At 39.3% G+C, this 13,286-nt stretch overlaps 7 protein-coding genes across 7 annotated transcripts; 4 read left to right on the top strand and 3 right to left on the bottom strand.

Annotated features, from left to right (window-relative positions):
• Positions 1-487: 487 nt before the first annotated feature.
• Positions 488-1,990, bottom strand: HPODL_04002 (Protein SIP5; the record flags this gene model as incomplete). The annotated part of the gene is made up of 1 exon (XM_014078782.1): positions 488-1,990. The coding sequence occupies one exon, from the start codon at positions 1,988-1,990 to the stop codon at positions 488-490; it is 1,503 nt and encodes a 500-aa protein (XP_013934257.1).
• Positions 1,991-3,346: 1,356 nt separating this feature from the next.
• HPODL_04001 (uncharacterized protein) lies at positions 3,347-5,446 on the top strand (the record flags this gene model as incomplete). The annotated part of the gene is made up of 1 exon (XM_014078781.1): positions 3,347-5,446. One exon carries the CDS (start codon positions 3,347-3,349, stop codon positions 5,444-5,446), a length of 2,100 nt encoding a protein of 699 aa, XP_013934256.1.
• A 204-nt stretch (positions 5,447-5,650) lies between these two features.
• Positions 5,651-6,295, top strand: HPODL_04000 (DNA-directed RNA polymerases I, II, and III subunit RPABC1; the record flags this gene model as incomplete). The annotated part of the gene is made up of 1 exon (XM_014078780.1): positions 5,651-6,295. One exon carries the CDS (start codon positions 5,651-5,653, stop codon positions 6,293-6,295), a length of 645 nt encoding a protein of 214 aa, XP_013934255.1.
• A 98-nt stretch (positions 6,296-6,393) lies between these two features.
• HPODL_03999 (2,5-diamino-6-ribosylamino-4(3H)-pyrimidinone 5'-phosphate reductase) lies at positions 6,394-7,197 on the bottom strand (the record flags this gene model as incomplete). Its single annotated transcript, XM_014078779.1, has 1 exon — positions 6,394-7,197. The coding sequence occupies one exon, from the start codon at positions 7,195-7,197 to the stop codon at positions 6,394-6,396; it is 804 nt and encodes a 267-aa protein (XP_013934254.1).
• Positions 7,198-7,671: 474 nt separating this feature from the next.
• Positions 7,672-9,162, top strand: HPODL_03998 (uncharacterized protein; the record flags this gene model as incomplete). The annotated part of the gene is made up of 1 exon (XM_014078778.1): positions 7,672-9,162. The coding sequence occupies one exon, from the start codon at positions 7,672-7,674 to the stop codon at positions 9,160-9,162; it is 1,491 nt and encodes a 496-aa protein (XP_013934253.1).
• A 202-nt stretch (positions 9,163-9,364) lies between these two features.
• On the top strand, positions 9,365-9,676 carry HPODL_03997 (uncharacterized protein; the record flags this gene model as incomplete). Its single annotated transcript, XM_014078777.1, has 1 exon — positions 9,365-9,676. The coding sequence occupies one exon, from the start codon at positions 9,365-9,367 to the stop codon at positions 9,674-9,676; it is 312 nt and encodes a 103-aa protein (XP_013934252.1).
• A 2,012-nt stretch (positions 9,677-11,688) lies between these two features.
• Positions 11,689-12,840, bottom strand: HPODL_03996 (DNA N-glycosylase and apurinic/apyrimidinic (AP) lyase involved in base excision repair; the record flags this gene model as incomplete). Its single annotated transcript, XM_014078776.1, has 1 exon — positions 11,689-12,840. One exon carries the CDS (start codon positions 12,838-12,840, stop codon positions 11,689-11,691), a length of 1,152 nt encoding a protein of 383 aa, XP_013934251.1.
• Between the last annotated feature and the right edge of the window lie 446 nt (positions 12,841-13,286).

The following is a 13,286-nucleotide window of genomic DNA, read 5'->3' as shown; positions in this document are numbered from 1 at the left end:
TTAAAGAAGCTAACGGCTTTTAGCTGAAAATAAAAGTGTGACTGCAGCAGGAAACCCAGCAGCAGTTTGTAATAATAAGTATAGGTTGTCAAGAAAAGTTCCTGAGAGACCAAAAATTTGTTAAAAGGTGTAGTAGCTTTTAAATTACTTTTTATTGATCAATTATAACTGAAGCTTTACTTTGGCAGTGAGCGTAGAGCAAAATATTTCTTACGTCATCATGTCATATTTTTTTAAGGACATAGATGGCTAAACGAGGTCCACAAATCAACACCATTCGATGACGGTGGGAATTAAGATGTGTATCAATGGTTTAGGTTCAGGAATACGGCGATGCTTGGGTCTTCCTTATTTGGTTGCCCTGATTCCGGAATCACAAAGTATGAAACAGCAAATAGTGTACAAAATTCGATTTCTTAAATAGTTAATTAAACAAATGTTATATCGTAGCTTCATTCTCAACAACGCATTAACCATCAATTGGCCCTTATCTCTTCAAACGCTCTTTCAACTTTCTTTCTTCTTCGTCAAGCAATGACAACTTGAGAGCTTCTTCTATCATTCTTTCTTCAATGCTTGTATGACTATTGTGATCATTCCCATTTGAGCTATCGCTTCTCCGGTACGACCTTTCGAGCCTGCTCGTATACGTATGCTGAGATTCATCTCGGTCATAGATTAAAGATGACGCATGCAAAGCAGTTGCAGCAGCAGATCTCCTTGCCAGTTTTGATTTCGCATTCAGTAATTTCTGCTCCCAATCAGGATGGATGAGGTCCACTGTTATTACTCCAGGCGCCGTCGCAGGCAGAGAACCTCTTCTTCTCCGTGCAGGATCAAAACCTTCAACGTTTTTGGTTTGAGAACTATTATCACTATTCTTAGAATTTATGGACACTGAGTCCTCAAAACTCTTTTGACCTTGGTTCGTCCTGTACTCCGAGAATATAGTAGACTTTTTAGGTGGAGTGCCTGATGCAGAGTGAGACTTCGTCATCGCATAGCTAAGAGAAGCTTTCCTTTGATATTCGCGAGAACGACTAGGACCCTGGTTGGTTTCGGGATCTTCGTGAATCACATGTGGTATAAAATTGAAATCTCTCGGCGGTCGTCCGCCGATACCAGTCCATAGGTTAGGCGGCGAGTAAGTCACGCCAAAATCAGACATTGCACAGAACGGACAATTCACTGGCTCGCTAATAAGCTCTTCAGCAATTTTCTCCGAATCACTCGAAGTATTAGGCGCAGCTCCTTCGTCGTGAGGTGGATGTGGATCTAAGCGTTTCAATTGAACAAAACATTCCGTACATATTGGTTGAACACAACATCTCGACAAATTGAGGTTCGGAGGGTAATAAAGAAAACATATGGGACATTCAACAGCGTTCCGGTATAGCGTCAACAGAAGGTCGTCTGAGGGGATGTTCGGATAACTTTTGATCCCGCTTTCACTCACTGATTTGTCTCTAGTAAATCGAGACTCTGCATCACGCTGGAACTTTATTGACATTTCGGAAAGATGACGTTTGAATGCCTTATGTTCTTTTCTTCGCATGGAACTAGCACTTTGATGTATTTTATGATCATCTGGATCTTCATCCTCATCCAAAAATGACTCACTTGTTGGTGCATGTAGTTTCAGGCGCTTGAGGCGACTGAGAAGTTCACTGTCTGTCCAGTTTTCGTCAAAATCTTCCAATGGTGTATAAAATGGAGCGAGCTTTCTCTCAATTATCAATTCTCGAACAACATCTGTTTTATAATTCAGACCATCTTTATAGTTTCCATATGGTGCTAGATAGTCTCCATCTACATTCTCCTGATAGCGAACAATTAGATCCAGCATATGCTGTTCCTTTTGTCTTCGTTTTTCCCTATCTCTCTCTTTCTTTCTTTTAGACAAGCCGACCAGAGATTTGGGCGATGCTACATTGTCTTTTGAAAAGGATCCCGATGGAGAACGTGTTTCTTTCGCTGGTGTATTGCCCATATTGACCTAAGTTCAAGCCTCTATACTTTTGTAGTCAAGGAAACTCACAAGTCTGCGATCGCGAACAACAATAAATTATTAATGTTTGTGGGTGCTTCCTGATGCTTCGCCACCTATGCTTAGGAATAGTCCAACTGGTAAAGAGTAGTTCAAAGTCTCGGAAACTATTAGAACTATGCGCTAATTGATAACCCAATTAGGTTCACTATCAGTAAAAACGTAGAATAAGGGAGATCGTTCTGTGTCACCTCAAAAATTATCGGAAAGGCTCGGTTTTTTTGCTGCACTTGGAGCTGCCCACGACATACAGAAAAAGTCACTTGGTGGGGTGGCAATAAAATATTGAAAAATTGTTGCTTGATGTATTTGCTTGTAAGATTGGATGCATGTTATATTTCTAATTGACGTTCGCGACTTTCAACTGAGCTAGCTAGAGACGACGTGCGCAATCCACTCAACTTTGAGAGAGTTTATGTGTAAAAAACGTTAAGAGATTTACCAAGTTTTGCAATGAATTCACTCAAGGATTCCAAATACACTATCAGCTACATTTTAGACACAGCGGTCATCGACTCGAACACTTTTCGTACTCATTCTTTAGGTGTAAACTCACTTGAATACGACCTGAACAGAGAGATCTTGTTTTCGGGTGGAAGAGATGGCACGATTTTGATGCATTCTCCCACTGAAGAGCTGGAATTAGATCCAGACCATGACGACTTTGATCAACTGGACCTCACCGCATCTGAAGTCAAATGCTTCATTAAAAATAATCTGAGCAACGAACCAGTCATCTTATCTCTCGAGGAAAGTATTCGCCGAGGAATGGAATTCGTGAGGCCCCGAAAAACCTGTTACAGAACGATAAAGTCGGCTCAAATGCACTTAGATTGGATTACTGATATGTGTGTCCTTCCACAAACTTCTTTAGTGGCATCTTGTTCGCATGATTCAGCAGTGAAAGTTTGGAATTATGAGACAAATGTTATTTCAACTGTTGGTTTTCACAATGACTATGTCAAGTCAATGAATTTCAACCGAAAAGAGCTTGTCTCGGGAGGTCTTGATAGGTCGATTAGGCTTTGGGATATAGAGAAACAAGAAGAATCAGCATCTTTCACGGCGACAGAAGAGAACAGATCTGTGTATGCACTTGGCTGTCACGGAAATTTGATAGTTTCTGGAGGCCCTTCGCATACTATTTACTTATTTGACAAACGGAGTATGAAAAAACCAGTAAGATCATTCATTGGTCATACAGACGCCGTTCGCAGTATATGCCTGAAAGAACGTGGAATACTTTCTGGGTCATCCGACGCGACGATAAAGCTATGGGACTTAAGGACGAACAGGATAATGAGGAATCTAGACATACATGAATCGTCTGTTTGGTCGCTGTATGTGCCCGAGGAGCAATCAGATTTTGACATTTTCTATTCAGGTGACAAGAACGGCCTTCTAATGAAAACGGATTTACGATCGTCTAACGTCTGCGACTTTGATATTTTCAACGAGGATTACTTGAACTCTAGAATGAATCAAAATCTTGGCATAGCTACCGCACTTGCAGATTTGAATTCCCATTCTGTACTCAATTCGAACAGAAATGGACAATATGATAAAGCAGGAGTTCTCAGTATTACAGGCTCCAGCAATTCTATATGGGCCTCTAGTGCAAATAGTGATTTGGGATTCATTACTAATTGGGCGATTCCCAAGACAGACAAATTGTTGCTCTACCAAGGCATCAAGCTCAACAAAAATTTGTCGATGTTGAATATAACGAGTCGAAACTCATTCGAAACCACCCGTGGGGAAAACCTTGACATAGCTAGTCAACTATCAAGTGAAAATTTGGATTACATCGATGATGCTTTGATATCACAAATGAAATTACACAGGCCCACCTTTGAAGTTGGGGGCCCTTTATCCGCTGCAAGTGGCTTGAGAAATATTACTACGAACGATTCGGAAAGCGAATCAGAATTGGATGATGGACGGCAATCATATTTCGTCAATTTAAACGGGGGTCCAAGCTTTGAATTCATTATCAATGATGATTACGAGGATTCAATCCACAATACAATACGGAATAAGTTTGGCAAAAAACCTTTAGACATCCTCTTTCAAAAACTACCAGATGGATACGTTTCTGTGGTTCCTTACAATTCCAAGCCGATTGAGGTTTTGCGTGGAAAACATGGAATAATTAAATGCCGAATGCTGAATAATCGCCGACATGTGGCCGCCTTGGATGATGGTGGCAAGATGTACATTTTTGATGTCATAGATTGCTCGCTTAAAAAAGAGATACATTTATCTGATCATGGTAACAAAGCAGCACAAATGGACATTGATACACTATTTGACGAATTTATTCAAAGTATCCAAACTATGGAATCTCTTCCGATGTGGTGTAGCGCTCATGCAAAAGCTGGGAAATTGGTGATTACTATGGAGGAATCAAATTTTGCTAGCTGCGATATCTACTTAGACGAATTTGAGATGGAATATAAGAATTTCAGATTTGACTATGATGAAAATATGGAACCAGAATCGACGAAGCTGAATATTGGAAAGTTGGTACTAAAGTCCTTATTTCTTGGTTTTGCTGATTATGAGAGAGATTCTCTCAGGACGAGAACTGCTAGTTTTTCTGGTAATCAGACTACCATTCGACGCGTTTCCACGAGTTCGTCGAATGTATTATCGAAAGTTATTAACAAAGAAAATCTGGTTTCTCTGGCAAGTGTCAATGACTCCATTGGTGAGAAGTCATCCGAAGTGGACAAGGAAAAGTCAAAACGAAAGTTCTTCAGCAAGGTCAAAGCTGCTTCTCCTAGCACGGCTTCTCCCTTGAACAATGAGGCTTCTTCCACTGAACAGCCCAAAAAGTTGACGGAGGCAGACATATTGCCTAATGTTAGCAGCTACAGTGAATTACAAAACTATGTCGCTTCAGGTCAACTCAAGCCCAAAATCGATGTTGATCATAACCCTGAAGTTACCCAGTCCAACGATGTTCTTATAGTCATAAACGAAAAGGGTAAGACGGAAACAAAAGCTTTGTTCAGTTTCCGAAAATCAGAAATTGAAATTAACTATCAAGCACTTGAGAAGATTATGCCTTTATGGGCTCTCAAATACTTGTTATTTGGTTACGCCACTGTCAAAGAAACTCCAAAAATTGTATTCTTACTTGTTCCCCATCCGTCGATTAAAGTTGAAAGTCTGGAAGGTTTCGATTCACACCGCCTAAATGCTTATCAACAGTTACGAATTGCAAGAGTGTGTGAATTTGTCAAAGAAAAGCTACCGGAATCATTGCAGGAAAAGAGAATCGAATTATGGTGTAAGGGTCATAAGCTGGACCCTCGTATGACTCTGCTTACGGTGAAGACTCGAATATGGAGGACAAGTGCAGACACTGAATTAGTGTTCAACTTTGAAAACTGATCTATTGTTAGTTACCCGGAAGACAATGTATAATTATTTTTTAAAAGTTTTTTTCGTTTCGGTGAATTTGGTTAGCTCAAGATCAGCCTTGTAAACTTGTTAAGGCGTGGGTGTCTATCAATCTGGAATATTTCAATATTGCGCTAGCTAGTTGAGAGCATATCACTGATCCTTGCCAATCCTTATTAGAAAATACGCTCAAATATGGATGACATTGAACGCACTACCTCTCGATTATGGAGGGCTTACAGGACTGTGAAGGAAATGGTGAGAGACCGTGGGTATTACATAACACAAGAGGAAATTGATATTTCTCTTGACCAATTCAGAGAAAAGATATGTGATTCCATGGGAATGCCACAAAGAAAACTTATGTCATTTCAAGCAAATGCTTCTCAAGAAGCTGCAGAGAAATATGGAGACTTGGGACCATTATGGGTTGAATTCTGCGATGAGCCTTCTGTTGGAATAACTACTATGAAGAATTTCTGCCAGCATATCGCAGACAAGAATTTTGCCACTGGTATTTTTATCTATCAGCAGAACATGACTCCTTCGGCCACAAAAGCGATCGCGGTTGCGGAACCAGCCATTATCGAGACATTTCAGGAAGCCGACATCATAGTCAACATTACTCACCACGAATTAGTTCCCAAACATATCAGACTGTCAACTGAGGAGAAAAAAGAATTGTTGGCGCGGTATAGATTAAAAGAATCTCAATTACCCAGAATTCAAAGAGAAGATCCTGTTGCTCGATACTTGGGACTCCGTCGGGGACAGGTTGTGAAGATTATTAGAAGATCCGAGACGTCTGGAAGATACGCATCCTACAGAATTTGTCTTTAAGGTTGATCGCTGTATAAAAGATACGTCACAATGAACGAAATTAATCAATCTAGCATTTACTCGAGTAACTTAAAGCTAACATTTCTTGAAAAATACCATCAGTTCAGGTGACTACATATCACAGAATCCTGCACCCCGGTCCACCAAGATACGTCTATAAGGCGGAGTTCTTTACAAGGGGACACTTCAACTCCTGATTTGCCCAAGAAAACTGGACCGATGGTTATTATTAATGAATTAATCAGAGGCTTCCCACTACTCGAATCTCTGGATAATAGCAAACTGTTAATTACCGATGCGCCTCCTTCAACCATGACTGACCTGATGGATCGCTTCTTCAATTCTCTGAAAACTACCATCCATTGAAATCTGGATGCTGGCTCACTCTCCAATGGAAGTAGCACAATATCATGGTGATTGCAAAAGCTCTCGATTTCGGGGTTTGATTTTATTGTGGACAATTTCACTAAAACAATTGGCGGAAGACCTTTTTTCTCCAAGTAAGCTTGTCTGAGTTTAGAATTTTCATAAAAAGGGCCCAGTTTGAATGTGGGGTCAATAATGACAGGTCTTATCAAATGATTCGGGTCGTCATCATTTATCTTGAAACGGCAATTCAGACTTGGATCATCAGCCAGGAAAGTACCGATTCCAACGAGTATGGCGTCGTGCTTCGATCGTAGATAATGGGTCATAGTTTTAGTTTCTAGATGCGAAATCGAAGTTCTGACGCCAGGAGAGCTACTGATCCTTGAATCGATGGATTGTGCAAATGTTAAAGTAATAAACGGAGGATTTTCATCAGTTTCGGCTTTATTTAGTAATGTTATCGGAACTTTTCGTGGCAGGTATGGATCTAAAAAAGGAATAAGAGATTCTGTCAGTGGAGGTAATGGCGCCATTAAAACGGTCACAAACTCCCAGTTCTAATAGAGTACTGAACAAGTTAACAATGCAATTCTGTTGGCTAAACTCAAAAATTAAAAACAATTTTGCTTATCCGAGAATTCAGCTTTATCTTTTATTCTTCAGCTCTAAATACAGGGAAAAAAAAATATTTTTGTTCTGAGAATTCTATAATGAATTGGAGATCACGTGGGTTTATAAGAGTATGTACTACCACTGTTAGACGGTGTCAGGTTCATATCAGACAGTATTCTAATACTCAAGTGGAGAATGCTACCCACACACAGAACTTCAATGAACTTCTCCCAAAACTCAAAAATATGATCTCTCATTTGCCAAAAAAATCACTTCCATACTACAAACAGCTGGTGGCATTCGACGAGTGTACATCCCAAAATTGCACATATGATAGCAGGACAGGAAAAGTTATCGGCGGACTTGAGGCATTTTGGCAAAGTATTCATAAAATAATGCCTTTGTATGATAATCTTGTACATACAGGAGAGTTAAAAGAAGACAGGATGGACAGCTTGATATCTCTTCTAAGAAATGGATTAAGAATACAGAGATACGAGTTGGCCAAGCAGAATAAGAATCTAGACAACGACTTGGATCACTCGCTAAAAAGCACGAAAATTTACTTGACGGAAGCGTTGAGAAAGGTAACGAACGAAATATTGAGGTACCCTACGCTTCACGTCAGTCCTGCAGGAATATCTAACATATTCAAAGCTTACAAGGACTTAGGCTTTATTGAGGAAGCTGTACAATTTTGGGAGCAGGGGAAGACTAATAATAGACTGAAACCAATATTTGATTCGGAGCCAGTTTTAGGTAGTGTCATCCACTTTCTGGTTGATACGGGTGATTTTGACTTGCAAGAGGTCAAAGATTTGTATGATCATATCAGAATCAAAAAGGCGAAGCTGAATAAAGGGAAATATGATATTCACCCAGAATTAGTAGTTGGGATGATCAAAGCTTGTCTTGTGAAAGGTGAAATAGATGTCGCTGGGGAATTGTTCCAACAAATAACATCTGATGTCTGCAAAGAATGCGAGATTTTGAATAAAATTCCATCACCGAAAATGCTGAGTTATATGACGAATGCGCATCTTTCATTTATTGCTTATTCGCCCGATATTGCAACTTCAAATATGTTTTTCGAGAGCGCTGCGAAAGGTCAGTTACCATACCCTACTCCTCTACAAGTGAATTACATCAAACCATACATGATGAAGCTCTGGCAATCAACTAATGATTTGAATTCGGTGCAGAAGGTTTGGGAACGAACCTGGAAATATAACGAGATACACCATCGATCTAATGCTTCTATGTCATCATCACTGAATGATCTCTTCTTCAAGATTTTTTTTTCGAGATACCCTCATTGCACTCCTGATGGTATCAAACATCTCAAACAGGTGATTAAAGCTTATTCTAACGTCAAATCGATGGATGAGCCTTTTTTCAATTGTTTACTTACAAATTCTTCAGCTTGGAATAATAGTGAAGTCTTCCATACTATTATCAAAGCAGCAGACCTATATAATTTCCCGAAAACCAATGTTTTCTATCGTTGTTGTTTGAAGGCTTCTGGTTCATTGACTTTGAAAGCCCCTGAAATCATCAATTTAGTACAAAGGTTATTTTCAGCAAATGCTTCTATGGGCTACAGAAAAATTGCCAATGCGGACTGGCTTGCTATAAGGGATGCAACAATCAACTCTAAAATAGTATCGGAAGAAAAAGTTGATTTGTACTTCAAGCTATGGAAAAAATGCTCACCATATTTTGCAACTTCATCAAACTATTATTCATATCAGCGAGAAGACACGAAACTCAATGCTGCTTACTCTCACATCTTCAACAACATTCGAAAAATAGATGCTGAAGAAATAATATTGGATCAACTGGATTTCTTTGTCAAGGACCACCAGATAAGTTTGAAGGTTAATTAAAGAAGTGTGTGTAACTTTATCATTTTAATTTATTTGTATACTTTCTCGGCTCAATTCCCAATTTCTTATTATTCTGAAATTATTGGTTACCTTTACTGTAGAGGACCAATTCGGATAGAGGTATTCCAACTCCGTGCTGAATAGTACCTTGTTCACGAGATCTGTGCTCACTTTGTACAAGATTTTGATATTACTCTCCAAAATGGGACTATGTGGATCGAAGGAGGCACCAAAAAGACCAGGAAATCCTGCTTTTCCTCAAAATCAGGTGGAAGCAAAAGTTGCTAAACATAAAGGACAACGGCTGGGGAGCGCTACAGAAAATGAAGCTAACGGTCTAAGCGCCAAGGAGCTCGCCGCCAAAGCTGCGAAAGATCGATACGAACAGGAAAGGAAAAAGAACGAGAAAGGTGAGCTGGGAAAAAAGCTTGCCCAAGAGATCAAGAAATCGTCCAAAGATCATGCGATGGAGAAATATCATAATAAAAACAAAGAAGAGCTTGTATACGATTGATAAGATTTGCTTGCAAACAAAAAATGTCTTGAAATCTTTAGAATAGTGCAGTTACCTATAATCTTGACTTTTGTAGTACATTTGTGCTCAATGTGTTGCTTTCAAAATAGAGTATTGTAATATCTATGTGAATCAAAGATCTTGGTGGAGCAAATTAGTAAACATCTGAGTCAACAAAGCATTTCGGAAAGTTGTAAATAAAAAGTTGTAAATAAAATGATTTGAAATGACATCATGCTCAAGATAACACCCTCAAAATTCTGTCAAAATATGCTTTTTTACATACACTATAACCATAAGAAACCGCTAACCCTTTCAGTATACTATATGACCAACCGAGTTTCCGAGGTTTAAAAGTATACGAACGCCAATTGTAAGTAGTGAGCATAAAGACAACGTGGAACGTCTGCGCTTGAAAAGTAAATTTATATCAGACCGTGAAGATCTGCAAAAGGGATCAAGAGCCCTTTTTATTCGGGGGTTTTCCCGCAAGTGTTAGTTAACACGGCGGTCGCCAAGTACACCTCATTTTTTCAAGCCTCAATTTCTTTCCAAAAAAAACTGAGAAGCCCACCCAAGGAGCACGAGACGAGCTCAATTACGAGAAAGGTATTGCAAATGATGAGAATCTGACTTTTAATGATCCTGCATTTATCAAGCAACAACACTCTGCCAATTTTCAGCAACCCAAATTGTAGAAACAATCCTCAGCTCAAAGATATTTGGACATTGAGGCCACTGCAAATCAACTATGTTCACCCTCACCTATGTTTCGAGACTTGAGCCGTTTCCTACTTGTAAAGAATTTCCAAAACACTTCATATCTTCAAAATACATTCAAAAAATATTAATAGACGAACAAATCAATCAATTAGCTAGCAAGTGTCTGAAGGCTAGGATCGTGTCACAGGTCAGAGCAGTGTATCAAAAGCTATTCAATAATGGTAGCTGTGTGTTATTTGAAGCTACCCGATTTGCAATCCCCTAACAAAGTGGCAGCTGAGGATGTTGGTTGTCCGATCTCTAGTTATCTGTGAAACATTGTCGACAATTACACGCCGGACAAAGATGTTGAGCTTTCAGAAGCCGAGTCTTATTTCTGTAAACGCTTGACGCAAAATCCAGAGAATGGATAAATCCGTCACGCGAACTACACACAAGTGATCTATGCCTATGTATATGACGCCGCAGTGCTAGAACAGTTTGAAATGATACTACTGAAAATAGACGACAATGCGTACAAACCTATCATAGTTCGCCGCACGACAACAAGAAGACTCATCATAGACACAATGCAATTTTTCAAGATTTCAAGATAATGAACCTTATGATGTACACGTTTCTGACATCAATTCCTTCTTGGTATCTTCCGATTACTCATCCTTAAAAAATGTGATGGTTGACTGCATTCCTAGTGAGTATGAAAGAAAATATTGTAGTAAGCGAGGAAATACTCATGTTTTAACTAAAAGGCCTTAGAATTATAAATTTACAAGACATATTCATATATGACAGGGATCTTGATGTCTTTTTGGTGGGGGAAAGCAAAACGCTTGGTCATTTGTATTTAAGCAACAAGCTTCTTGATGTTGATCACCACCAATCGGAATTTACCATACATCTGCGGAAGTCTGTCAAGTTCGTCACACCCTTGACTTTTCGGTGTAATTTTGAATAACTGTTCAAACGTTCTCGGTCTGGTATCAACAGTTCAGGAAATGGTTTATAAGTTAAAGCATAGAGCGGAAATACCCGAGAGTGCTTCAAGCGGTCAACTCTAAATCTCGCAATCCAGGAATGGGTTTGAATATCAAGGTGTTTCATTGAATGACGAACAAGAGACTGCTGTTTTAACACTAAGTTCAAATTATTGATAAGAGCATTTCTCAACTATCATTTAACTATGTCTTCCCATGATGAATTACTCAGTGTGTCTGCCAATGTCCCAGTAGTTTCCATAGACACAATGGACACAGGTATATTGGGAGAAAACAAATGGACTTGATTGAATCTTAACGTAAGTCTTCTATGTCTTTGATCAAATTGGAAAGATCGCCTCTGCTTTTTGAATCAATCTTGATACCATTTTGCTTGTCCATATCAGCCTTTTTCAACAAAGCTTTGTCGACTGCAGGGCAGATACCTGTCCGTGACAAAGTGCAAACATCACATCGTGGCCTCTGAGGTAGACAAACAACTTGACCGAAACCAACTAGAATGGGATTGATTCTTGACCATTCCTCTTTGTGGTCCCAAAGCATACTCTCAAAACATCGCCTTACATATTCGGGACTCATATTCTTGCTTGCAGGTACCCACTTGAATATTTTCGCCATTCGTTGCATGTGTGTATCCACTCCAATACCAGTGTTGATATTCCAAGCTATTTGCAACAACAAGAATCCCATTTTTGGACCGACACCAGGAAAAGAAGTGATTTCCTCAATTGTTCGGGGAATCTCTCCATTGTATTTCTCATGAAGAATGTTAGCCGTTTGTTTTATATATGTCGCTTTTCTTCGATGAAAACCAACCTTATAAATTAGCTGATCCAAGACGAGTTCGTCGATGTCTAGTATGGCCTCCAACGACAAACCATGTTCATAGCCTTTGGAAATGAAGTAATCCTGTAAAATTTTCATCACTTGAAAGTTAACCTCATCTTTAGTTTGAGAAGAGAGCATCAACGATATAAGACACTGGAATCTGTACACTTTTCCTTCGGAAAGACCAGAGACTGTAGTCGCAACATTTGCACAGCCCATTTCATCAACGGGTGCTTTTATCCTGCTTCTCATCTTCTTGATTTCGTTGTACATCGGCCAAAAATGTGGTGGAGGCTGCGTAGGTAGAGTTTCTGTGGAAGTCGCTCGAGACACGCGTTGTTTTTTAATTTTAACTGCTGCTATCAAATCCTTTGAATCGCTCTCCGTCTTGACTTGACTTCTTCTACGCTTGCTGTTCATTACATCGTGATGCTTGTTTGATTGTGGTGAAATGCTTAACAATTCTTTGCTCTCATATTCATATATTTCTTTCGCATCATTAGTCTCATCAATAGTCGAAACTTTTGATGGACTAGCAGTCAGTCTTGATCTCCTTGTTTGCCTTTCGGTAAAGTACAGGCTGGGACCAAGCTCGTCTTTGATCTTTTTCAACACCATTCCGAAAAATTATTCCTTATCAAGATTTTATAGATCAGGCATTAATAACCATAATTTGAGCCATCGGAAAAAATAATTCACTCCCACGCAAAAACCTGATAAATCCGCGTTTTTGTTCCGGGGTAAAAAATGTTAGTAGAATTCAAAGTATTGTATTATTCTTATGGGTGATCACGCGAAATAGCTTTTCAGGAACGATCTTTTATGGCAGTTTTCAAACTAGGTTCCGGTGCAGATAGGGAACGGCGGATTACATCATGAATATCTGAGATTACAGTCATTTTCCCAATGCTCCTGACCTAGAAAGTAAAACAGATAGTCTCACGTACTCGACTAGAGAAAGCACAAAATTACTATCCTATGCGATTCAATGGAAGGACTAACTGTAATGGACACTTTTAAAGTCTACTACTGAAAAATAGAGTTATACATTAATGATGTATCGT

This window comes from Ogataea parapolymorpha, chromosome V (genome assembly GCF_000187245.1).
Source record: "Ogataea parapolymorpha DL-1 chromosome V, whole genome shotgun sequence".
Taxonomy (NCBI): Eukaryota; Fungi; Ascomycota; class Pichiomycetes; order Pichiales; family Pichiaceae; genus Ogataea; species Ogataea parapolymorpha.
Note: the sequence above shows the minus strand (reverse complement) of the source record. Positions and strands in the feature narration are given on the sequence as shown.